The 26,215-nt window shown below is 41.2% G+C and overlaps 1 protein-coding gene across 1 annotated transcript in view; it reads left to right on the plus strand.

Moving 5' to 3' along the window:
* The window catches only part of DAPK2 (death associated protein kinase 2), a gene marked incomplete at its 3' end in the record, with an annotated part of 40,887 nt that extends 17,291 nt beyond the window's left edge, over positions 1-23,596 (plus strand). Inside the window, exons 3-10 of the mRNA XM_080626472.1 lie at positions 6,930-7,151; positions 13,021-13,159; positions 16,205-16,334; positions 17,445-17,493; positions 18,150-18,176; positions 21,194-21,346; positions 22,034-22,079; positions 22,961-23,596. Of these exons, the coding sequence (XP_080482598.1) occupies positions 6,930-7,151; positions 13,021-13,159; positions 16,205-16,334; positions 17,445-17,493; positions 18,150-18,176; positions 21,194-21,346; positions 22,034-22,079; positions 22,961-23,596 (1,402 nt within the window). The remainder of the gene's footprint in view (positions 1-6,929; positions 7,152-13,020; positions 13,160-16,204; positions 16,335-17,444; positions 17,494-18,149; positions 18,177-21,193; positions 21,347-22,033; positions 22,080-22,960) is intronic.
* Positions 23,597-26,215: the final 2,619 nt, after the last annotated feature.

Genomic DNA, 26,215 nt, shown 5'->3' on the forward strand with positions numbered 1-26,215 from the left:
TATCGGCAGATAAAAGACTGGTTGAGCTGCTGTTAGGTTTTATTTTAGTTTTCTTTCTGGTCATATATTCTTGTGACTAAAAATGTGAATTATAATAGCAATTCTAATGATGTCCAGAGACATTAAAGTAATTTATAGACCTCTCTATATGCTTATCCCTTAGGATTTTATTTCATTTTTCCCAGTAGCATTATCTGCATTTTACAGGCTTTGGGAAATTAAGTACAGAAAGACTAAGGTGTTTTTTTCCATCAAGTCTGTAGAAACCTACTTACTGTTAGAGTCATTGGGAGGGTGCTGCTTGAAATCCCTTGCAAATCTGTTCCAAAGTAAATTGTCCTGGCTCATCTAGGGACTTGAGTGTTGCTTCTTCACTGGCAGCATGCCAGAGCACTCTCCTTTGCCAGGTTCACTGCTCAAAGAAGCGTAGCTGTCAGCATGTCTGAATACATCATCTATTTAATGGGAATTTCAAGTTTTAACAACTACCAAAAGTCATAGTAATAAAAATTCTCTTTTTTTAGAATTCTTTATAAAGGAAATGAATAATGAATTCTTTAGTAAATGAAAATAAGATTAACATGGACAGAGCATAAAGAAGTAGACTGAATGTGCAGAAAGGGAGCAGATGTTTGGTATTTGGAGAAGAAATGGTTTGCTGTCCTCCAATGACGGAACCAGCTTACTGACCTCCCCACTCTGGCCACAGAGAGCCCGGCTGGAGCCAGGTAACCTGGACTGTCAGCTCAGGATTCTATTTACATATTTTCAGTGTTTCATGAGAGCTACTTATGGATGTGGTGTTTCTGGAATATCGAAGGAAGAGTCGTATAAATCCCTACCTATACAAACAGCTGCTGAAGGCTGTGTTTATTCTAATGCTCCGTAGTAACACCACTGTTATGCATTAAGGCATTCAAAGCTGTCAGGCTGCGCTTCTGTCATGCTGCCACATCGAATTCTATCCCACAGCATTGCCCTCCAGAACCAGTATTAAAAACAAACTTTGAAAAAAGAGCAAGAAGAATCCTGTTATTCTGGATTGCCCAGATTCTCTCTTCCCTGCGTCATTTCCACATCATCTCCTGAACTGCACAACAATTAAAGAAGCAGAACTTGCGCTCTTCTAAAGCATGCTTCTGAAGATGGACTGCAAAACCAGCCAGTAATATTGTCTCTGTGTTCTTATTCAGTGACAGGTCTCCTAGATGATAGTGGCAATGTGAATAATAGGTTGTCTTCGTTGCCAGAATCAATTCTCATACTAATGATGGACAGATTTGATGATGGACAGACTTGATGTTGTACCTAATTATATTCTAACTGACAGGTTGCAGCTGCTGCTGTTTATATTCTTGAGCTGTTACCACAGTTGAGGACAGCCTGTGTTGAATCTGTGACAAGGCTGTTGTACAGCTGTCCAGAATAGCTCTGAAAGGGAACAAACTCCAAAATTTTCTCCAAAATAAAACAAGAAGGAATTGGGAAGTGTCAGTCTCTGAGCTTATCGTGTGTGTTGTAAATACATGTGTATGAGCCAAGTTATCTTCAGTTCAGTGATATACTAAAACCCATGAAAACATTTGGCTGAAATTTGGACGCATGAGCTGTGAAATTCAGTAATTTAAGATCAGCCACAGACTCCCTGTGTGAAATTAAGTAAATGGCTTAGTTTCTCAGTGCTGTCAACTCAGATGTCAGAGACAAACTTTCCTTTCTTCTACATTTTCATAACCTAGATTGAAAGTTTTGGTAAGCTGATGCTGTTTGATTCTTGTGTGCTGAGTGGAAATTCATTAAGAGGTGCAGAAATGGTCTTGTCTTGGTCCTTGGCTTTACAAGCTCTCTAGTTAACAAGAAATTCAAGGTGTGTCTGACTGATTATAAAATACCAGTGGGGCATCTTCTTTTTTCACAGCTGTATGAGCCTCCACATGAACTCTGCACTGTGTTTGATAGAAAAGCAGAGCAATGTGCTACCACTTCAACACTTGTTCAAAGACTTTTCTCCTTGCCTTGTTTCTTCTCCAGCCTTTAGCTCTTAGTGTGCTTTGGGGTTTCGGTGCCAGGCAAAGCATTGGGCTACTTGTGTGGAGAGATACAGCGCCTGCTGCTTTATGACAGCAGTCTTTAAGGCGGTCAGAAAATACTTGAGCATAACCCTGGGATGCTTTAATAAAGACCCTGGGAATTCAGGAACAAACATGGGCAAAGCATTTGCAGCAAGGAGGGAAATGGGTAAGAGGGGGAAATGGGCAGTATTGTGGGTAATCACACTGTCACTGTCTTAAATGTCCTAGGATAAGAAATGGTGCATTTGTATTTTTCCCTGTGGCTTGCAGCCTCTTCTACTCAGTCACAAACTGCCTCAAAAAAGACTGTTTCCAAAAGCATGTTTTTAAGGGATAAAGGGAATGGCACAAAGACTGGGACAGGAGCAGGTAGAGTATATTTGTGGCTATACATTCAGGGGGAAATGGGAGATTACAAGGGAATGGGTATTGTGATGAACAGTTGTCCCAGACTAACTATGTAAAAGGAGAAGGCAGGAATTCCTATGCTGTGATGTAATAATTTTTGTGAGCTTTTAAAGGAAACAAAAATGTACAAAGTTCACAGTAGCACTGGACTTATTAAATGCAAAAGTAACTGTTCATTCCCATAATCAGCATTCATAAAACACTATTTTCTCTCTGAACTTTGCTGGCAAAAATGAGAAAAAGAGAGAATTCGAGGAAGCAAACACATCAACATTAGTACCATGTCTCATTAGAAAGTCTGGACCAAGCAAGATGCAGGTCATGCAAACAAAAACCCCATAAACCCCACCATGTTTTACACAAGCAGCTCTTGGGACTACAGAATGACCTCTTTAGCAGAATGTTTAAGGGAAGTTTAGGGATTTTGTACCAGGATTTTCATTCTTTTGAGTTCTTCAGGGTTTGCACATAATGATAAAATCAGGAGACAAAAATATGAATGAACGAATGGATTTGACAAATGGCTGCAGTCTCAAATCCAGTTGTGATTGACTGTTCCTAAAGGGATAAGTACACTTGTCCCATCCATTCCTGTCTCTCTCCTGAGAAGCATTTAGGGTACATACGAAAATGAAAACCAAAAGAAGTACTTGAGGCTGCCAGGCTTGGTTTGAACCCTTTGAATGAGGGGCTGCCTCTGCTGTGGAGTGTCAGCTTTTGAGAGCAGTTGAGCACCAAGCGACAGCCTCAATTTTTAATTTCTTTGCCTTTGTAGCTTTCAGACAGACTCCAGCCAGATGTCTGTGTTAATGAAGCACTAAGTACATTATGTAATTATAAGGTTCTGAATATAATTGCTGTGTATGCTGCATAATTGAAGTTCCAACTGTACTTGCATCTCTCATTTACCAAGCCAGTGAAGGATATAATAATATTGAACACAATAACAGCTCACAGTGTAGTCATAGGGGTTGCATTTAATGAGCTTGTTTGTGATTCTTATAAAGAGATTCTATCCTGGCAGATATAATCACGGTAGCTCAAGGTTAAGGTTATCTGTAAGATGAATCTTTTCCTTGCAAGTCTGGATATAACACCCTGAGTAAGACAATACCTGATACTAAACGTGTAGCCTGGGACTGGAGATCTGCCAATTCGTGCAGAGTGAGATCTCCAACATACAGTGCATTGTGGCAGGAGAGAACAGGGGTGCTTGTGGGTGTAAAAAGGAGCTTGCTGTCTTCTTTTGTCTGTTTGTGAAGTGGTTGGACATGAGCAGAGACTCATGAATCTGAGGAGACAAGGGCTTGGATAAAATAGTTCTTTTGGTGGTGGGATCTTGCATACCTGTTAGGCTTTGCACATGCTAGGCAAGGGCAGTTGTACTGTTCTCAGAGGTTTCTTATTTTTTGAGTTGACTGTGGCTTCCTGGCCATGCAGTTTGGTAGAACTGTAAAGTTTATTTCTGCTTTATGGTGGAAATGCAGTGAAATACTTTTCATTGATAAAACCTGAGCCTTTTGTGACTGAGGAATGCTGGGGTACATGTGTGGTAGACTTAAAATTTCCATGTTTCTCATCCAAATTATTGTGAGAAGGGTGGAGCACAGCTTTGAGCTGGGGTTCCTTGCCTCTCAGTCACTGACGTTCTGCAGATATTGCTTAATTCCACCCTGCTCCCAAAATGCAGCTTTCATGAGGCAATAATTTTAGCCAAAAGTTGTTAAACTGAAGTCCTATTCTGTCTTTACAGGTTGCTAGTTTTGCATCTCACTGTTAGCACAAGATGCAGGCTGAAACGCATGACCTTTTCCACAGGCTCAACTCTCCAGCTATCTAGTGGGCTATGAAGCCCTTTAACCTAGTGCCCAAACAAAAGTAGTCAACTTCTCTTTCCATTCATACACTCGTAGCTTTTATTGCAGAGATGTTACTCCAGGACTTGTCAGCAGCAGCCTGGTATCAGACTTATCAAACACAATCTCTGAATGCCGCTATTTTCCTTGTCATTTTCCTTGGCAGTTGTTCTTGCCACTGTCACCCTTCCTTGCTAGCTCCTTGTCTTCCTCCAGCTCAAATTCAGCATCCCGTTTCATTATGTACTTTATACATTGTTATGTCTAGGTCTGCACTAGTGGTTAGTTATGGGAAGGTAAAGTAATAACAAATATTGAAGTACCATGATGTATAAGAAGGTTCACCAGAACATACATATTTGTTAACAATGTTTAATACTTTGAATGAAAGTTACTGACTTCATTGAATCAGTGAAAATACTGGGGTTCCTATTGAGAAGTGAAGGAGAGAAGTATAAATGAAACTCATCCTGAATGGAATGGACTGACCTAATTTATATTTGGACTGACTGAAGCTTATGTGAAGACGAAATGCTCCAGCTCCTCATTGGTGCTTGAGCTGGAGGAGAGCAGTGAGTCTACATCAGTTTTGTTTGAAAGAGTTAACATCAGTGCTTTAACCTAAGTCCTCTTTTTTAAAACCTGTCAGGTTTTGTGTTTCAATTTTCAAGATCTAAGGAGAACTTGAAAATTGGTGTTTCTGTCCAGAGAAGGAAATTCTGCATAGATTTTGTGAGAAATCTTGATCCTAAGTTGATTTTAGTAAAGACGGGTTGGAATTTAGAGTTTCTGATGAAATCTCAAGCCATACAGGTTTCATATAATTTCAGACTAACAAGTATAGAAGTATTTTCATTCATTGATGTAAGGAGTTAATATATATTTAAATCCATATGCCCACTGCTCTTTGCTTGATTTGGGTATTACAGATTTTAAAGAAACCTAAAACCACAGGTGATTAAATCTGCCAAGTGATCTTTCATGAAAAGAAATATCTTTCTAAGTGTGATTTTTATCTGCTTTTTGAAGTCACTTTGGAGAAGAGCCTGTTACATTGCAGGGCGCAGCACTGGTTATCCTTAGCATTTCTGTTACAGTAGCAGCAAACTGAGATAGACAGCTTTGTGCTGAGCAGTGTACAAACATCCATAAGCACACTGTGTGGAAGGAAGGAAATCTTTTCCCTGTTTTGTTGTTGGGGCAAAAGTGAATTGCTAAAGGGTATACAATACGTTTCTGGCAGAACTCAGATTGCTTAAATCCCTCCAGTCCTTTAGCTACAGAACATCCTTTTCCCGTAATTTTTGTAAGCCGAAGTAGCTCTCTTAACATGTGCTTTATAGACTAAATGCAAACACATGTTAATAGCTTATGATTTAATTTCCTTCTTTGTATGTCTGTGCTGATTTTAGTGTGATTAAACACTTCTAAGATAACACAGTTGTCTTTGTCCCTACCAAATGTGATGAGCAAAAGGTTTCTCTGAATAATCACTGTTTCATTCCACGTTCTTGCCTTATGTAGAATTTGTATTCTTCAAATCCTGCTTTAGCTGCTGACATCTTAATTTCTTAGCTGGAGATTCTTTCTTAATTTTGATAAGACATTTCCAGCTTGATTATAGTTATTTTTTCAGAAGAGAAATAGAGAAGGATGGAACGTCAGTTCTGTGGAGATGGTGCCTTCTAGCAGTTCGAACACTGCCTCTCCAGGGCATGATGAAGAAAGCAAAGCTCACACAAAGGAAAACAAAGCAGCATCCCCTGCTTTCCCATTGAAGAGTCAGTAACAACTGTCTCAGCTTGAAAGGTTCCCACCACTGACAACACTGCAGCTTGCAGGGTTACTGTTATTTGAGTTAGCCATCTGACTTCCAAGTGTTTCCCTCTTAGGAGATTGGACTGGAATATCTTACTTTAGGAGCCACAGTGAGGAAACTTCTCTTGGCAACTGGCAGCCTTTTAAACTTTAATGCGGCCACTTCACTATTTGGTACAGTGGGAAATTCTTTGTCCTTGAAGTGCAGTGAGAAAACTGCACTTACTCAGGTTACCTTTCTGTTACATTACTGAATTATCAAGAGAAGTGCAGAAATATGAATAAACAATTCTCTTATTTGAACATTGGTTACTGGAGGCCAGTTCTGCATTTCCAAGGCGTTATCAACCCTTTCAGTTCTTTTCTGAGAGATTATTCTTAAGGGAAGTACTTAAATGCATGCATGTCCTTTCAGAACATCCAGTGGCATCTTGCAGACTTGAATGCCTTAAGCATTACCCAGCGAAGAAGTGGTAAATTGGACCTTCTGAGGCAGATCTTACTCTTTTAAACACAAACTGCTTTTTGGAGATGGTAACATCTGTCCTCCCTTCTTGTCAGACATTGCTTGGCTTTGCTAAATTTCAGACACAGGAGGTGACCACCTTGTTGTGCTATAGTGACTGCAGGATTGTGACAGTCCTCACTGCTGGACCAAAACCAAGCTGGTATGGTTAGCAGTGTTGCTCAGGGGTTGTATATGAATCGCTTGTTTGGGACCCTGTGATTATATGAAAGCTTTAAGAGACTTTTTGTTATCTTCTTTTCCCTGCAGTGGCCAGTTTGCCATAGTGAAGAAATGTCGAGACAAGAGCACGGGGCTGGAGTATGCTGCTAAGTTCATTAAGAAACGCCAGAGCCGGGCCAGCCGCCGCGGAGTGAGGCGTGAGGAAATTGAGCGGGAGGTCTCTATTCTGCAGCAGATCCTGCATGCCAACATCATCAAGTTGCATGACATCTATGAGAACAAGACGGATGTGGTCCTCATCCTTGAGCTGTGAGTAAGGGGACTTCCTATCCTCTGGGGTAGGATGAGGTAAATCGGAAGTGGAAAGGGCTGCAGAGGCAGACAGAACATAGAGGCACTGTTAGAACGGAGCTGTTGTGTTCTCAGGCCTCGCAAATCCTGGCAGGAGAATTGAATGAGGTTGCTGGTAAACAGGCCCCCCAGTTCATCCGTGTGCCCTGGGGATACAGGTGCACCTTAACATCAGCTGAAGCTGTTGTTACTGAGCCAAGGAGTGGTGTCAGCTTTAAAACAGTTTACTTACAGAGGGATTACCTCATGTCTGCCTAGTGCTGCCCTGATGTGAACCTTGGAGGAAGCACGAATGGCCTCTGAATGTTGATTTCAGTTTTCTGTCTGCTTTCATCTCTTCCAATACATGTGAAGGCGTCAGGTTTTTTGCAATATTTGCAGCCATTTTCTATATTCCTGTATTTTCCTCATTTAGAGGAGACTAGGGGAAAAAAGGGAAGGAAGGCAAGGGAAGAGGTTTTTTAAATCCCTAGTCTTTGACTATTGAGGATGAATAGTGACAGGGTGGGAGCAAAGGAAAACTCTTCTGCTGTGCCACCATGTGATGGAGGAAAACCCCTGCCATTTAGGACTGGGTCTCCTTATAGCCAGACTTACACTGGGATAGTGAATTTGGATGAAACTTGGTACTTGACTTGTTTGCCATTCCAGGTGTTTCATGGCTGAGGATTGGGAATGTAATAGAAGTAAGAGACTGTGTGCATGGATGGTCATACAGACCTATGTTCAAAACCTGTCTTTCTGTACAGTTCAGTGTGTTTTGTTGGCCTGTCTTAAGGAATTAAAAGGGATGTAAATTCTTAGTGCACATGCAAATTTATATCTATGTGTATTTGTGTGGCTCAGCCTTCCTAATCTCCACAGAGAACCAGGGAAAGCGTGAATGCTGTCACACAAAGCAGAACAGGGTACAAGTGTGCTTGTACTCATCAGAGCAAGGAATGGAAGTAGCTCCTACAGTAAATGGAGCTTTGCTGGTCAGAATGTATGGTCTTGGCCTAAGGGGATGAAGTTTGTCATGTAATGAAGGAAAACAGACATCGATTTAAGGTTTTTTGGGCTGTGTCCTGCTCTTTGGTGGAACCAGTTTAATCTGGTTCACAAAGCTCTGAGTCTTAGAGGACCTGTGCAGATGATGACATATCCTTTATCTGTCAGTTCATGGTACTAACGGAAAGCTGCGAGCAGGGAGACAGCCTGAGGTCTTCTACTTACTGCAGGTTTTGGGTAATGAGTAAGTGATGGAAGTTATCTGTATGTATGAAGCATGAAATACAGAGACACCGTGGCTGAAGGTACATAGACTCTCTGTTCCCTTGGGCCCCTGACTTGGCCTTGCGAATGGAATGCAGGCTATGAGGCTTTGATCCCTGAGTGATATGAAATAACCACTCACTTTCCAAGGGAGCAGGAATTTAGGCCAGGGAGCATTCCTGGAGATTACTGTGACTACTGGCAGATGGCATATGAGTGATGATAAGCATCTGTTAATTTTTAAGTGTAGTCTGGGGCCAAATGGTGGTCTCTGTAGCCATGCACTGGAAGACAGCTGGGTTTTTCTGACTGGCAGCTACTTCGTGCTAAAACAGCCTCCCAGTTCATTACCTTCTGCTTTTTCCTGTCCTCACATGGCCTGACACATTTTGCGTGTCCTGTTGTTAGGCTGTAACTTATTGCTCTTTTTAAAAGGCAGGTTGCAATTTGACCTGATTAAGGCCCCTGCATTCAGCTGCTGTGTACAAATTGAGGATTATGATAATTGCTAATAAAGATAATTAAATTCTCTCTGTAGATAGATAATCTCTCCTCCTGATGCTCTGCTATCAGAGTCTCATACTCCCTGCAGTTCATTGAAATAAGCATTACAGCCCCTGGCCAACTGGCCTTATGTTAAGCTGCAGTGGGCTTCAGCGTCAAAAGAATGTCCTCAGTATTCTTGATTAATTGAAGAAGCTACCCTGGTGTTTGAAAGAGGCTTTGGCTAAAATGACCCTTTCCCAAGCTCACTGTCTCCTCTTTACACAGGGTATGATTCTACAGGTGCTGTTTCTTCTGTTCAAGAGCAGGAAGAGCATTGCCAAGCCCACTGCTGTTAAGCACAGTTTGGCAGGTACACGGCTTGCCCTTCCTTGTGCTCACTGTTCAGGGATATGCTCCCCACAGCTTTTTGTGACTTTGCTGTTCTCTGTCTCTTGGGCCCTGCCTTGAGGCTGCTTTGCCCAGACAAAAGCAGCCTGAAGGTGTGTTTGATTGATGCACCAGTCTCCTCTACTGGTGAGTGTCAAGGTTGTGTACAGAAAATAAGCAGCTGTTTCCAAGAAGTAAGGCAGCATTGTCACTTGTCTTTTATTGGGGTTTGAAGGAACAGCAAAGGTATTATGTGCTTGCTTCTTTGTTTGCCATGGGAATAAGGTGACATAATAAAAGGGAAAGAGATTGAATTAGAGGAAGGGATTTTTTTTGTAACCTAAGGTCATTTGAGAAATGAGCATTTACTCCTTTACAGATGGTGCTGATTTAGAAAACACACCTCCCTGGATATTCAAATATAACTTTTAGTGCGGTTATGAGTGTTTTACTGCAAGGGAGTTAGTGTTCAACTGCCTTTTTGAGGGATTCCGTAATGGTTAGCTTTAGGGATTGCCAAGTCTCTTCTGCCTGCAGTTTCTCTGAGTTCAGGTGAATAACTTGGGTGAGAATGATCCTGCACTAAACTGCTCACCACTCCCTGTGCACAATTTACTCAAAACCTATTTTAAATGCTGAGTCTTTGTTAATGAGAAATCATCACATCTCTTCGACTGAATTTTCCTTTAAATTACTCTTTCAAGGTTTCTGCAGCTTAGCCTAATGTCTTAGGCTATGTCATGAGAGATTGGAGATTGATCTACCGTTTGTAATGCATGCCAGTCTCTGACCTTCAGAAAATGAAATGCTCCTGTGGTGGTTGTAAGAAGGAGTCTTTTGCTGGTAAGGGCAGAGGGACTTCAGGCACTTGAGTCTTCTTTTGTTTCCTTTTTTATTTTAACGTTATATTCTGTACCTTGGAAATTTCTCCCTGTCTAGCCTGATTCAGAGTTAGTGTAAACTAGAGAGAAGAGGGGAAAGTACAGCCAGGAGCTAGCAAGTGAATCTCCTGTGATCCTTGTTCTTATGGGCTGCACAATGTCTTCAGTGGCGTAGCTGATTGCCCAGGATGTTGCTGAGGTGCTGGGGAGCTAGAGGCTGGGCTATATGGGCTGTTGGTCTGGTCGAGAGAGAGCTGTTTTATTCTTAGTCCTGATTAAAGAGTCCACCTTCAAGAACAGCCACCGAGGAGGTCTGACAGGGTAAAAGAGGAAGAGAGAGTTGTGTGCTTACATGGTCGAATTCCAGAAAAGTACAAGAAAGTGTCCTAGTGCAGCTGCCTTCCTGGTGACAGGACCCTAGTGCCTGCCAGAGGTGAGTGCTTAAGTGCAGTTTGAATAAAAGTCATTAAGGAAATGATACTTGCCTGCTGTCTGTACACAGATTCCATCAAGCACTTTACTTGAAGATTTCTTTTCTGGCTTGTCACTGCTGTAATAATTTGTAAACCTATTACAATGTGGAAAGGTGGCAGTGTTCCCTGTCGTGGTTTAAACCCTGTCGTCAAGTTAACCACGCAGTCTCTCGCTCGCTCCCCCCCCTTTTCTTCTCCCCGCTCCCGGAGGGATGGGAAGGAGAATCAAAAGAATATAACTCCCATGGATTGAGATAAGAACAGTTTAGTAACTAAAGTATAACACAAATCACAACTGCTACCACCAATAATAATAATGATAAAGGAAATAACAAGGGAAGAGAATACAACACCTCACGACCCAGCAGCAAACTAGCCCTTCCGGAGAACTCCGTTACCTCCCGGGCATGACGTGCTGTGGTATGGAATACCTCTTTGGTCAGTTTGGGTCAGGTGTCCTGTCTCTGCTTCCTCCTGGCTTCCCCTCCTCCCTGGCAGAGCATGAGACTCACAAAGTCCTTGGTCAGGGTAAACATTTGAGCAGTAACTACAAACATCGGCGTTATCAGCACTGTTCCCAGGCTGAAAGTCAAAACCAGCACTGCACCAGCTACTAAGAAGGAGAAAAATGACTGCTACTGCTGAACCCAGGACAACAGGGTAAAACACAACCTGTCCAGCAAGGCTGATGGTAGCCCTGAGACCCTTGGTTTGCATTACCTGAAAAGAAAACCAGAGACCAAAGGAGAGTTTCACAGGCTGAGTAAGGAGGGAGAAGGCAGCAGCCAGAGGCAGCAGTTGTAACATATTTCTGGGTCATATAAGCTTGTTTTTGTTTGCCAGACATTCAGTTGTAACAGTTAAAGGATGAAGTCACTTCTGCCCAGGTGAAGTGTCCTGCTTCCTCTTGCTGAGAAAGTTTCTGAATATGTGGGAGCTGCAAAAAAATACCCACTAATCAATGGCCAAGTCAGTGGGCTCTGTGTAAGTCTCTGACTTTGGAACAGCAAGGTATGCTGTCACCCACACCAACAGCAGAAGCTAACAAATAAAGCCAGATGGCTTTGTGCCTTTTGACATGTTGTTCATGTTTGCAGTTGACTTCTCCTTGCAGTTTTTATAGCTGTTCACAAGAGTTTGCTCTGAAAGAAGCAGAGTAATCACCATCTTGTCACTGCCAGTGGTGCGTAGGAGCCTGGGATCAGAGTAATCATTGCAAAGCCCTCTGCATTGCACAGTGTTGTCTAACTTGTCTGTGAGTCACAGCACTTAGTGAAGTCAAAGCATTTGAACCTGCCAGTTCTTTTGCAGGTGTTTCGTCAAACAGGGCCAGAAGTTTGTTTTCCAAATGACTGTTGGGTTTCTGGGGCCTCGTGCTTGCACTCTGGATCCTAGCAATGGTGTGGTAGTACACCTGAACTCAAGAGCAACAACCACTTTGGAGTGCCCCTAAGAGCGAATCTGAATGAGAATAGATCAGTAATACCAATGATAGTGTAAACTGGAAACAATAAATGTAAACATAATTATGAATAACAACTGCAAACAATGCCCCATTCAATATTTAGATCATCTTGTTTCATACTATACAGAAAAATAGCACTGGACCTCTCATTACAAGGCACAAAAATGAAAATAGAAATCTTATGTATTAAATTTGCATGGAAGGCATTTCAATTTAGATGAAAACCTCTCAGTTACTAATAGCACTTCCTTGGTTTGGAAAAAGTACTTTAGGTACCTTCTAACCTGCTACAATCTGCTTAATTCTTAAAAATTCAGCACAAAATAGATGCTTTCCTGGCAGTTCTATCAGGCAAGGATCTTTATTTAGGACAGTGTAATGGCTGTTCTGGGAAGAAAAGAGATGTTACTGGCGGATCTTACTGCCTCATGTTTCTGATGGCAACCCATAAGCGAAGTAACTCTAACAGTTCTTGACTATTACAACTTGTTCTATTTCATCTGTCTCACCCAAAAGAAAACTTTGAAAAATAGCAGTTGAGGCAGGTAACACAAAGTCCGTCTATTGAAATATGTACGTATCTGTGGATTCAGCAATAAAAAAATGTACCTCTTTGGGTCCTTTATAATCCTTAATGAATCAAACCTTGCAGCATTAATGCCTTGGGGAAAGCCAGTCCTTAATTCACAGGAGAGAGAGCTGAAGCCTAAAAGAAGTTTTGGCACACCTGGGACCGGAACACAAAACTCTAGGCTGTCTGCAAGAGTGGCCTTTTTCTAACTCTATGGAGCTTTTTTTGCTACTGCAGTTTTCTGTGCTGACATTTACTTTATGTCTTACACTGCAGTAGATAACAGGATGTTTTCTGGTGTGTTTTGCAGGGTTTCTGGAGGAGAACTTTTTGACTTCCTGGCACAGAAGGAATCTTTGAGTGAAGAGGAAGCAACAAGATTCATCAAACAGATTTTAGATGGTGTGAATTACCTTCACTCTAAGAAAATCGCTCACTTTGATTTAAAGGTAAAGATGCTGATTTAGATTTTTTTATTGTTGATGTTTTTTAATGGTGAACTGTACCTTTTGTAATGTTTTGGATACCTGTATTTGATACCATGCCTAAAATAATAGGTAAGACCATTGTAAATGCACCACACAGCTGAGTTCTCCAAGGAAGGTAACCTCCCTGTAGTAACTTTTGGATGGGCTTATATATTTACTGACTGAGAAGAAGAAATTGTGAGTCTTCATCCTTCAACTCTTTGCATTTGTGGGATCATCCAAAGCATGGTGTTTAAAAAATAAAATACTAGAATGATGTACAGAAGAAATGCATTTTTAGGAAGAGGAGCCAGGTCCAGTTGCTAAGAACTGTTGCTGCTTCCAGTCCCCACTGTTTTTAGAATTACATGAGGAGTATGTGGTCTCCTGTGCAGTCTGGTTAATAGAAAGACTTCTTGATTTCTTAGCTGCATAGAGTCTTGAAAGCACATGACACAGAGCTGGTTTTCCACCTGATCAGGTGTCATCTGTAGTTTTGATCCTTGACTTTGGTATCAGTACAACTGGCGTAGACAGTACAGAAGTCTTTCTGCTTTTCATTGTGGCCTACCTAGGTGAACATGCTTCTCTGAAGCTAGGAGTCTGTTGTCCTTGGGAATAAAACTCTTGAGACTAGAATAAAATGCTTTTTCAGTAGCAGGCTCACAGCTGCAGAACTGGCTGCCTCAAACATCACTCCTTCCAGAAATGCATTCAAAATGCACTTATCCCATAGGAGAAAGTAGAATAAAACAGAGGAGGGAACAGTTTTATAATGAAGGGAAAAGGAAAAACTCTACTGCTAGATACATGTTCCTTGTCCTGACTTTAAAATCAGGTTAGTTTATTATTAATTACATGTGTGCTATAGATTAGACTCCTCCCAGATTTTCAGGATATATGTGCTGATTCCTTGTGTTAAATGTGTGCCTAATGCTGTCTTTGTCTTAAATTGCTTTGTCTTGAGTCAGTGTTAATGGCAGGTATGTAGTCATTGCAAATATTGCATATCACATCTAACCTAAAAACTGGTTAGCAAACTTCCATCCAAATCTTTATGGGGTGCATGTGAAAAGCATAGGAGATGTGTGAACATATGAAGGATGTGCACTTGATTTTGTAATTACTACATGAATCCAGAAGTCAAGGACTGAAAATATTTGCTTTGTATTAAAAAACAAAGTAATATCTACAATGAAATTACTGTGAGGATGCAGGTGCAACTTTTTCTCTATACTGATCTCTAGCTGCTCATTTTGGTATTTAATACCAGTAATGTTAGGTGGTCAGTGAAGATGTAGCAAGAAATGCAAGACAGAAATTGGGAAGGATAAGTAAACAATCATTGCATTGATAGTGAACATCATAGAATAACTCTCCTGGCTTTTCAAGGACTGGGTTTGGAATTTTGCTGGTGTTAAATTAGGCACGTATTTTTAAGCAGGAATCTGATTAGATAGAAAATGATTTCTAATTCTCTTGTCACTTGACAGAGCTCCATTGACTGCAGTGGAGCTCCAGTGACTTACACCACCTAAGGAATAAAACAGTCCAAGAGGTAGCGACTGTGCCTTTTTGCCATTTCAGTCTGTTCTGTTTGCTCTCAACAAGCTTACATCATGTGTCTGGGCAAACACATATGCCCTAGATCCATGGAATAAAAACAGAATTGTTAGCCTGAGGCTAAAATATTCTTGGTCCAGTGACTATGACAATAAATTATTCATCTGCTCTCTTTCCCAGTGCAGCTCTGACTGTGAGTGTGTGTTAGCAGGAGCTGCTTCCACATTAACATCTGCTGTGAAAAGGCCAGGCAGCTTCCCATCAGGGAATTGAACTGTCTCACTGTTGCTCTTGAGTTTATGATTAAGTTATGATAAATGAATACATTAAAGCTCTTCATGGGAGATAAATTGAACCCATAGGTTACCCTGAAACCTGTGAAATACGGCCATGTAGGGAATAACTAAGGCTGAGATATTAGCTGAAGAAATAAGCTTATCAATCAGAAATATCAATTACATCTGGTAAAGAAAGTAAAAGTCTGTGGCTGAAAAAGTTGGCTTTAATTTCACGGTTCAAGCTTCAGCTTTTCCCTTCAATGTTGTGAGAGATGGCTACATGTTCTATTAGTGGCTTGCTATCATATATGAGCTAGGACCTCTGATTCAGGACTGTTCAGATAACAAATCCTAGATCTTTCCTAGTCTTGTTCTTACAGTTTTGAATTTAATTTTACAGAGAGGAGCATTTTCCAAAGTAGGTCTAGGTGTGACTTGAATACCTTAAGAAACATTTAATCAGACCTCTTCCAGTGGGTTACAAAACAGATAGGGACAACTGAGCAGAATCACTAACATTGCTGTCAGTCAAAGTACTGAGTGGTGCAGCTCTCCCTTGGGATCCAGCAGTGGCATTCTGGCTCTGCACCAGCTGCTTCAACTACCTGCTACCTGCTGTTATGGGTGCACCAGTTGTTGTAACTGGGGCAGATCCATGGGGTCAGAGTGTGACATGTTCTCTGCAGGCCAGGGGGATACGTTCTGTTTAAAAAAGGGACAAGATAAACTGAGCTTGCACTTCATGTTGTATCGCAGTGCTGCTGGTCTGATAATCTAGTGGCATATCTTGTTAGATTAGGGAACTACATACAACTGAGTGAAAAACTCCTGTCTCATTGTGGGAACAAGGGTATCTGGTTTTCATCCTGGCAATAGCCATCATAAAGAAAATAAGCTTAGGAGTGCTAACAGGAAGATAAAGGCAGATTTTGCACAAGATAGAATTAAAGGAATGAAAGTATCACTTTTAGTAGATCTGCTTTGCTTTTATGTATTTCTACTCCATTCAATTATGTCCAATTTCAGTTGTCATCCATTTATCAAACGAATGCATTGTAAATGGTTAGGCACAGGTATGTGTTTCCTGTTCTACAGTGTTGTAGAAAAAAAAGGCATCTGAGATCTCTGCTACTTTCTCAAGATATTAATATTATAATAACAAAGATCTATCTTTGGTTATTTTTAGCCTGAAAACATTATGCTTCTAGACAAGAATATCCCTATTCCACACATCAAACTCATTGACTTTGGCCTGGCTCACAAAATAGAAGATGGAGTTGAATTTAAAAACATTTTTGGAACTCCAGAATTTGTGGGTGAGTGACCTGTTCATTTGACATGTATTGCAAGCTCCATGGGGAAGCTGAGACTTCTTTCCAAAGTGAAGAAGTGAGGGTGAGAGGAAGTTTCAATCACATTTCTATCAAGGTAACCTAAAACTCTAGAGGTTTACTTTATTTTTCTGGACTAGGCAAAAGGTGCTTTCTATAAAGCAGATGTGCTACAGGTTGCTGCCAAATAAATAGAGATGTAAATTCAGGGTTGTGATTGTGAAACCCTGCAAGTAAAAGTTGTAAATCTTTTACTGTTGCCTGCGGCAAGTAAGCTCTCTGCATTGCAGTACATGGGGACACAATGACTGGGTATCCCTAGCATTGCTTCCTGATAAAACTGCCTCACACTGGGTATCTATTAAGTACAAGCCTCTCACCTCCCCTCACATTTTGCCACCCGATTCTCTTTTTGTCACTCATTGATCATAATTGTCATGTATCTTACTTGGATTTTAGCTTAATCCTACTCCTTTTTACTAGTTTCACTTAGAGATTTTGGAGTTGGTTTGTGGAGGGCAAGGAGAGAATTGTTAAACACAACTGTTATAGATGCCTTTTTTCATCTCATTACCTCACCTTGGTCTTTTCTTTTTCGTTCAATCTTATATGTGGATGTTTTTCAACGAGGAAATGGTTCTTATAAAGATAATAGGTTGTGGCACAGATAGCAGTGTAGTCTAGCATGTAGTTTCAATCTCTTGCCTAAGGGCTGTTTTAGACTGGCCATTAGAAACTAGCTTTAATGGCACCAGTTAGAAACAAGACAAAAGCTCAGATTCTTGAGGGTAACAGTATCCTTGGGAAGCATAATTTGTTTTAATTAGCACTGTAATTAGTATACAACATCTGCTTTACCTTTATACTTGAGTTGCACAATGCTCCAAGTTACTCTACATAATCTCTTGCACACCTGTGAACTTGAATTCCTGTCAGGCCTGTAAAACTCTAAACAGTGCGTCCTAGAACTGCCTTTCTTTTTCCCGCCCCCCTTTCTCCCTCTTGGTTATTTGGTGATTTTGAGCTGCTCTTCAGTTCAGCCTGGTAAAAACCTGTTACCTCAGTTGCTGATGTTTAATTAAATTCTTCTTACAGCTCCAGAAATAGTGAACTATGAACCACTGGGACTGGCTGCAGATATGTGGTATGTTTTGAACTTCTCCCACCTTGCTCTACTGTTATCTGTTCCCAGTTTGCTCTGAACAGAATCCATTCTACTGCAGCAAATCAAAAACCAGACAAAAAACCCTAAACCCTTACATGCAGTTAATAACTCTTCGTTCTGTCTTTCCATTTGTATGCATTCTCTTAAATGAAAAAACAAGATTCAATTTCTGCAATATTGCAATTAAGAACTTTACTGATGGCAGTTACAGAATTAACATTTTGCAAGTGCAGAGGAGGACTCTTAAAAGAAAATATGTTCCTGTTGCACTTGTGACAGCTTTATTTATATGAGTCCTGCATGCAGAGGAGACCTGCGTATTAATCTGATCTGCTGAGAAGGCAGGCAAAAGAGGTCAACCCAAATAAAACTTCCTTGTTTCTGTTTCTTTGCACTTCTGGTGTGTCCTGTGGTAAATACCTGCTAGAGCAGAAATACATAAAGACTTCAAATACTCACATGACTTGAAGTTGTATGTTAAATTCACGCTCAACACCCTGAAACACCATTCTTTGGAAGAGATGTGTTTTCTGAAGTGCCTTTATAGCAGCTACTATTGATTTTTTCATTTTGTGTATATTAAGAAGAATACAGGCCATATAGAACCCCTGCAATTAATCTCCTTTGTTTTTCAGGAGCATAGGAGTCATCACCTACATACTGTGAGTACAGTGGATTCGTTATGTAGAAGTGTTCCTAGAGCTCTGTTGCACGAGTATGAAACTGCTCTTCCCTTTAGTCATTTAAGAAAGGGGTGGGTAGTGCTTTGTCTGATGGGCAAATGTTATCCTGCAGCCTTTTCAAGTTTAAAATAAGGGGTAAAAGAAAAGGGGCATTCTGAAATGCCTCTAGCATCACTGGGCATTTCTACTTCTTATGGGACCTCATCAGCTCCAAATGGTAGAGGATGGAAAAGCCCAAGTGTATTGGTTGCTCACAGAATGAGTACAAGCTATCAGCACGTGGAGGAAATACAAACAGAAAGTGTAATAGTGCCATTTACAAGGTGAGTTATTTCAGGTGAATACAGGGAAGTTTTAATTTGCTTGTAAAGACAAATCAGTCTAGGTTACTGTGCATAAATGTGGTCATCCATGTTCAAAAGGTGATTTCAAGTTGGGTTGGGAGCAGAGAAGTTGACTGTGAGAACTGAGAATTCATTGTACAGGAGACGAAAGGGCTTGTTAAAATGAGTAAAGCAGAAGCTGGCTGGGAATACTGTTGTAGTCAGCATGAGGGGGAAAAAAAAGTGTGCCAGCTGGTGATGAATGAATAAAAGTGGGAGAGTCTGACAAGCTCAGACTCAAAGAAATGAGTTTCTGTGGGCATCTCAGGGACAACAAGAGAGTTTTAAGGTGGAGCTTGACAACTTGAGCAAGTGCTTGTGTGACAATGGGTGCGTGCATTGGAGGCACAGCATTCGCTGCTTCAGGTATTCTTTCGTCTGGTTTGATAAGAGAATTACGGAAGTGATCAGCAGTTCTTGGACCTAACTGCTTCCATTGAAATCAAGCTGCCGTGACTGCTGGGGAGCAGCGCATGGCAGAAACTGCATGCTTGGAAATGTCTCACCCTGTTATTCCTACCCTGGGCTTCTGCTCTTCCTTATGACATTTGGAGAACTAACTTGCCCCATTTAAAGAAGGAGCACTCCAGTGCTTTTTGTGATGGGAGGGGTCAGTTTGCATGGTATGCTGAGTACTAGGAATGTGTATGCCTTTAGTATTGCCTGTTGAATGTAAAGTCTTCTGTTCTGAAGAAGTCTGAGTAAATGGGGTGGGTCTGATGATACCACCTACTTTGGCAAACATGGCAGCAAGCAAATGGATGCCATCATTAAGTGCAGAGCTCAAAATGCCTACAAGTCCTTAATTCAGCAACCACAGTGGAGTGGTTCCCTGGGTTGTAAGTGCAAAACCTTGAATACTGAGGTCTGCTGTTAGATATTTACAGGCACTGAGTCAGGATATGACAAGTCATTTGCATTAGGTGTTAGGATTTGAGAATCTCCTTGTTTCACAGACCTAAAGACTAAGTCCCAAAGAGACAAATAGAGCGCTATTGGCTTTGGCTTCCAGCAAAGAGCCAGAAGGTGGAATTACAGCTGCTTCATTGCATAGTTTTGGGAAAGGGAATAGAAATCAAGGCTCTAGGGCAGGTTTCCAAGCTTTAGTTTTGGAACAGTGCCCATGGTCTGTGATGAGGTGCCTGCTTGTAGCCTTCTTTGTGGCTAACAGAAATGGAACAAAAGCTTAAGAAGGAGAATGTAAAACCCTTTAGGAAGTGAGATTGACTGTTGCTTATGGGTGACATTTACTGCATCAAAGAGAACCGAAGGACCTAACTCATGTTGCCTTGATGTGTAAGCTGCTTTGGCATTGCTGTATGATTATAGAGGGAGGGGAAACAGTTTATGCACTCAAATGTTTATTCTGTTGATAAAACCACATGTGGTAGCTGGGAACTGGGCTGAATGGCCCAGGTGGTCCCGTTAAATTTCTGCTTATCCCCAGATTCCCAGCTAACATGGCAGTGACATTACAGCAAGGAAAAAGGACTGTTGGGCAGGATCATGTAAGCAGGTGGTTTATTATTCACAACCTCAGTTTAGATCCCAGGAGTTTATTGAAGCCCTGTTTTGAGCCTGCTGCATCCTGGAACTGTGCTATCAAAGCCAGACTTAATAGATAAGCATAATAATAGGTAAGAAGATTTTCAGAAAGGGATGAGATCAATTTCCTTGGTATAAATAACATTTCCCATCAAGCAGACTTTTTGCAAGTGGGCATCCCTGTGGGTTGGGGGAGGGAGGAAGGGGAGGGCAGGCGGAGTCTGCAGTGTATCTGTTCTGACACTTGAGTTTAGTGGAGCAGAGGTATCAAAGGCATCAAAGATGAAGGTTGTCACTCGCTGTTGAGAGGTGGGCAAAGCAGGAGGAAAGCTTTTTCTCACAAGATGCTGAATAACTTTTTATTATGATGTTGTCTCCATTATATCCTTGCAGTTAGAGCAGAGTGCCAACAGAGTGAAACTTTGCATTGCTCAGAAGCAGTTTGCCTTTATTGTAGGCAAAGTCCTTTTGCTTGTGGATTCCTTTTAATGAGCAGCATGATACCACATGTCCATCGGACTTGGCTTCTAGGCAAGGCCACACACCTGACTGCCTATCCCACATTGTGTTTTGGTTCCAGCTGAGAAAGGTCTCTTGGCTGAACCCACTGTGCAGGGAACTTGTCAGTAGCTTTGCAGACAGAAAAGCGATAGGGGCAGGGCTTTTCCTACCCAAAGAAAATGTATAGAAACACTACTTTCTCTGTTTGAAGCTGATGGAAGCTTCTGTCTGTTAGTGTTTGTGGGTTCACAGGAATAGAGACTTTCCTCTGCTGAAACTTCCGATTTGATTAGCCATGACTTCAGTGAGACTCTTGAGAAAGGGGAATCTGTGCATTTTTATCTGCGTGCACACATTAGTGCCATACTAGAGACTTTCAAGATGAGTCTGATTCATAACCCATAGATGTAGTGAGCCAAAGCTGGACCTCTTATTTCCCATGTAGCATGGCTGCTACAGCAGGAGATCCACAAATGTCCTGAGACTGTATTATACACTCACTGTAATTTCAATAGGAGACCTCTGCTGTTTATTTTTCTAGCTGATTTTTCTTTCTGACTTATCTAGCCTCAGTGGTGCTTCGCCTTTCCTTGGAGAAACTAAACAAGAAACGCTTGCCAACATCACAGCTGTGAATTATGAATTTGATGAAGAATTTTTCAGCAACACCAGTGACTTGGCAAAAGATTTTATTCAGAAACTCCTGGTGAAAGATACACGGTAAGTGTCAATTCAGGAAGATCCATTTGTCTCTACGATAAACTTGGTAAAAATAGGTTCTTCTGGCTTTTAATAAAAGCTGTGGAATGGGGAAGTAGCATCTCCTTCACTATAACCCTCTTTGTCCTGGAGGGAAGTCAGGCCATTGCAGTTCTTTTTAATGGCTTCATTAGGGGAGAAGATAGGTATTGGAGAGAAGGAGGCAAGGTGTTAGTCAAGATTTCTGCAAATTCTCAGGCCTTAGAATGGGCTGCAGTAGGTGGGGTTGGTGACAGGTTTGCACAGGTCTAGGAACCTCCCTTTAAGAAAAGACAAGCCCCTGATGCTGATTTTTCCCATGTGCAGAGGGAGTCCCTCTGCAGTGCTGTGTTTTCTACCTTTGATTCTCAGTGCTTTTAATGTGCTGTTCACCAAACTGCTACAATGCAGAAGGAAGTTAGGTAGATTTGAAGTATTCCTCTCAGAAATGTTCCTCTCTGGAAATGACAGCTCCTGCAGTGATGTAATACTGTGTTCTGAAGGCCAGTTTTGATGTAATTGATGTTGTATACCTTGATTCAAACATAGTCATATTCAAGATGTATAGAAAGATTTTATTTTCCAAGCATGTAGGATGAACCAGGCAAAGTCAATGGACTTGTGTACCAGGTATTCACATCTGTGGGGGGGTTTTGTGGTGTTTTTTAGGAAACGGCTTACAATTCAGGAAGCTCTGTCTCATCCGTGGATAACGGTAAGTCTGAATAGACACACTATGAGCAAAGCAGGGGTGATGTTCTCACTCTTATTGGTGTGTTAAATGGAAAACTGCCCTCCAGGTGCATAGTGATACTGTGTGTCTCAAAGAAATGCACTGGGAAGAAATTGGTTGGATCTCACTAAATCCTTGGATTTCTGCAAATGACCTCTTCTTACCAAAACTTTGACGTTTGTTGCACATTCTAGTATATCCTGCCTTAAACTGGGGTTTGCATTTTTCCATTCTTCTCAGTTTGCATGGACGTATGCTATGTGTTTGGTTTAGCGCTTTCTTGAGTTGAGATTTCACTACATCCCATGTGGAAGATAAATACTGTTTCTCTCAAGATCTAACTGCTGTACCAGGTGTGCCGGTTTGCTTACCTTTGTGTGTCTGTATGTACTTTTTCATCATAAACATGGCTTGCTTTTGTGGATAAGTCTCTTACAGAAAATACATTTAGCTAATCTCAGCATGACTGATGAGGATGTTTGAAATGCAGTTTTTGCTTTGCATTGCACAGACCATTAACTGGAATGTTTTCAGGATTGTTGTTCTTCCTCTTACAAATATTGATGGCTTTGAGACTGTTAACTGCTAAAAATCAACATGAAAATCAATTGAGGCCCTGTTATTTACACTTACCACATTGGAATAAATGCACATCGCTTGTCACATTCAGATCTGGGTTTGTGTGTTGGTTTGTTTGGTTGTTTTTATACTTTTACCCAAATGCATGAAGGAAAGCCTGTGGGAGCAAAGGCTCTCCCAGCATTGTGGAAGCTCAGGCTGCATCTGTTGTGTATAGTTTTGAATTGCCACACTGTCTTGTAAAAGGTCAGTAATATTGGTTCCTCTGTCTGATGGCTCACCAGCTGAAAGAAGAAACAAAAGTCCAAGAAAACAAGAAGGTTGAGAACACGCAGCTGAAGACAAAACGCCTGCGGGAGTACACCATAAAGTGCCATTCGAGTATGCCTCCCAATAACACCTACATCAACTTCGAGCGCTTTGCCCGGGTAGTAGAAGACATTTCACTTACGGAGCGGGGGTTTAGCACTTTGGCTGCATCCCACGATTCCTTACAGGAGGACATTGATGCTCTGGTTTCCATTTATAATGAGAAAGAAGCTTGGTATAAAGAGGAGAATGAAAGTGTGAGGCACAAGCTGTCTCAGCTGAAGTATGAATACCGTAAAATTGACTCCCTGAAAAGGCACCTACAAGATGATATCAAGACTGTAGGCACTAGTGTTACAGGCATAACTGGGAAATACGCTGATCTGCAGAGTCAGTACGAATCTCTCAGTAAAGAACTTTCTGAGGAGCTCAAGTGGATACAGGATTTGATGAGTAATTTTCAACTGGAAAATGAAGCCTGTGTGAATGGAAACTTTGACTCTGTTTTCAACAAAGATATCAATGAATCTCTAATGGAGTTGTTAAACAGATCTCGCTGTGAGGAATTTCTTGCAGGCTTGAATCTTGAGGTAGCAGCAGCGCATCAGTGATACTGTAGATCAGGCTAGGTGCAGAGTTTGCTGCCTGTTTCAAAGTACATGACCTAGATTTAAACCAGAAAATCTCATGTATTGCACGAGATGCTGACCAAAAGCTTGCGGTGTTCTGTAGTGTTGGAGCATTTTTCCTATGTTCACTGTCTGAACTTATGGGAACTACATCATCACAGTGTTATGGACACATATAACCCTACAGCCTCTTGTATTGCCTGCATTATACTTCATCATGTATGACAGTTCCTGAAGATTACTGAGTAATTAACTTGGAATAAAGAGTAGGTCAGTCGATACTAGAAGCTGAATGCCTGGAAACTGATAAAAATCTCATGTAGCTTCCTTGGTTGTATGAAGGAATGGTCCTACAGACTGCTGCAGGCAGTTCTACAGACCATATGAGAGAAATATTTGCAAAGGTTAAATCTGTCCTGTACACCAGAGTCAACAGTGTAGTAACTGAACATTTAGCTAGTACTGTGGAAATGCTCTGTGAAATGGCTGCTGATGAAGAAAAGTTCAGTTGATTTTTTAGGCCAGTTATGCAGAGTGAAATCTTTTTATCATCAAAGATGTTGTTGATTAATCGTTTAGTTTAAAATCCAGCTGACTTTCCTGTTCTGTACCAAAGAAATCCTATTGACGTGACACAACCGGGGACTTGTGATGAACTGATCAAATAACTGTGTATGTAATTTTACGGTGCAAATCTTAAGTTGTGAGTGATAAGTGATAACATAAGTACTGGTTTGCTTTCCACAGTAAAGGTGATGACAAAGCTACAACTGATGTAGTCTGTGGTGTGGGATTTGAGACCAGTGTTCTTGCTGTGAAAATATGTTTTAGTTTCCTTAAGGTTTAGAAAGCAAAAAAACCAAATTGTCCCAAATTTGACTCATGCCCTGCTGCCTTGTGTTTCAGAGAAGTCATTTGATTATACTGTATTCATATGCACAGATGTATCCATCTCAGTTTTGGACACAATAAATAGTTACTTCTGCAGGATGTACTTGTTCCAATGGTGTAGCTAGAGACTGAAGAAGAGATGTCAAGCTTCTGTGTATTGAAAAGCGTTACCAGCTTTGTTTGTGTGGCTAGTTTACAGCCAGCCCCTGTGCTTAGCTGTATGAGTTCACTGCAAGGTAATGGTTATGCAGCCAGAAGAATGGGTGAGATAGTAGCCAGGCATCACTGCTCAAGTCCGTCTAGAGTGGATCTTTATATACATATTAGAATGTCTTTCACTGCTCATCCTCATTCCTCCTTTTCTAGAGAACCTAATAAACTAAATGGAACTGTTGTTGTTCAAAAAATTATTAAGAATAATGTTTATTACTTCGATAAAAGTATACTGTCATCCAATTGGTTTAGAGCGTAGTGGTCCAATCACTGCCATGTGCTCATAAAGATGTGCAGAGGCTGGTGAAAATGCAGAGTTCTGAAAACAGTTACTCAGTTAGGGGTATTGTAACTCCAGTCAGTGTACTCGGTGAAGGACGGAAACTGGATGTGCTCTCTGTGGCATCTTTCTTTGCACAAGATGAAAAATTTCCTAAAGCTTCCAGGTGGTGCAGATAGCCAGGGGATGTCCCTAGGAAGGTGGTGGTGATGGCTGGTGGGAACTGGGCTCCACTGTGACAAATAGTATTGAGAATTTTACATATGCCCATTTTTTATTCTTTTAGAATGCTTCAGTCATCACTACTGCAATGTTTTCTTCGAGCTGGAAGGCCCACGGGATACTGTGCAGGGGAACCGGAACACAGGACTCCTTATCTCTGTTTTATAAGGGAGAGAGTTCTAATTCTTAAAAAGTAACTTAAAGCTTAGTGAGAGTTCATATCTGCAGCAAAGATCCTCAGGAAGGAGAGTCTGACTTCCCTCAGCTATGATCTCATATTCTCTGTTTGTCTTGATATTCCTTATGAACAAATGTGTTGGCACAATGAGAAGGAACATTAAATGAGGCCACTCTGTTCCTGAGCATGTTTAGGTGAGGTTATTGTTGAGACTCAGACCTTGAGGCTAATGCTCTGTGAGCTGAAGGAGGTCACTGACATCGTGCTTTTGAGAAGATATTCTGATAATGGGGAAAATGACAGGGTCACTGGTTTGCAGGCCATTTAGACATTGAGAGGCTGTTATTAAGAGTCTGCAGTAGCTCACTGTAAAGTGTGCTACTTTTGATGCAGCGATGGTTTTGCTGCTGAAAGGGCACTCAGAAATTGTTCATTGTGATTGTACAGCTGACATTTAGCAAGTGACATTTTTTCCACTTCAGATTGATTTCTACTCAGTGTTTTGTTGCACCATGCTAGCCATTTGCAGCGTGAGGAAATTACATTTAATGCTTGAATGTCCCAGTTCTGTTGTATGCAAGTGGTGTATACCTCTACATCAGAAAGAGGCATAATGGATAGCATGGCTCCTGGAATTTCTGCTGAGATATCTGCACAAATGCTGTACCTGGAAAGTGAATGTGTTGTCTCATGAGCATTATCAGTTATTTTGCTGAAAAAAATGTTTAAATCCTTACTGCTGTGATTTCTGTTCTCCTTTGGTACTCTTGCTTCTGCAGGTGTCTGGCTTGTTTGCCTTCCTGTCCAGTTCAGTATG

Source organism: Psittacula echo, assembly GCF_963264785.1.
Source record: "Psittacula echo genome assembly, chromosome: 10".
Taxonomy (NCBI): Eukaryota; Metazoa; Chordata; class Aves; order Psittaciformes; family Psittacidae; genus Psittacula; species Psittacula echo.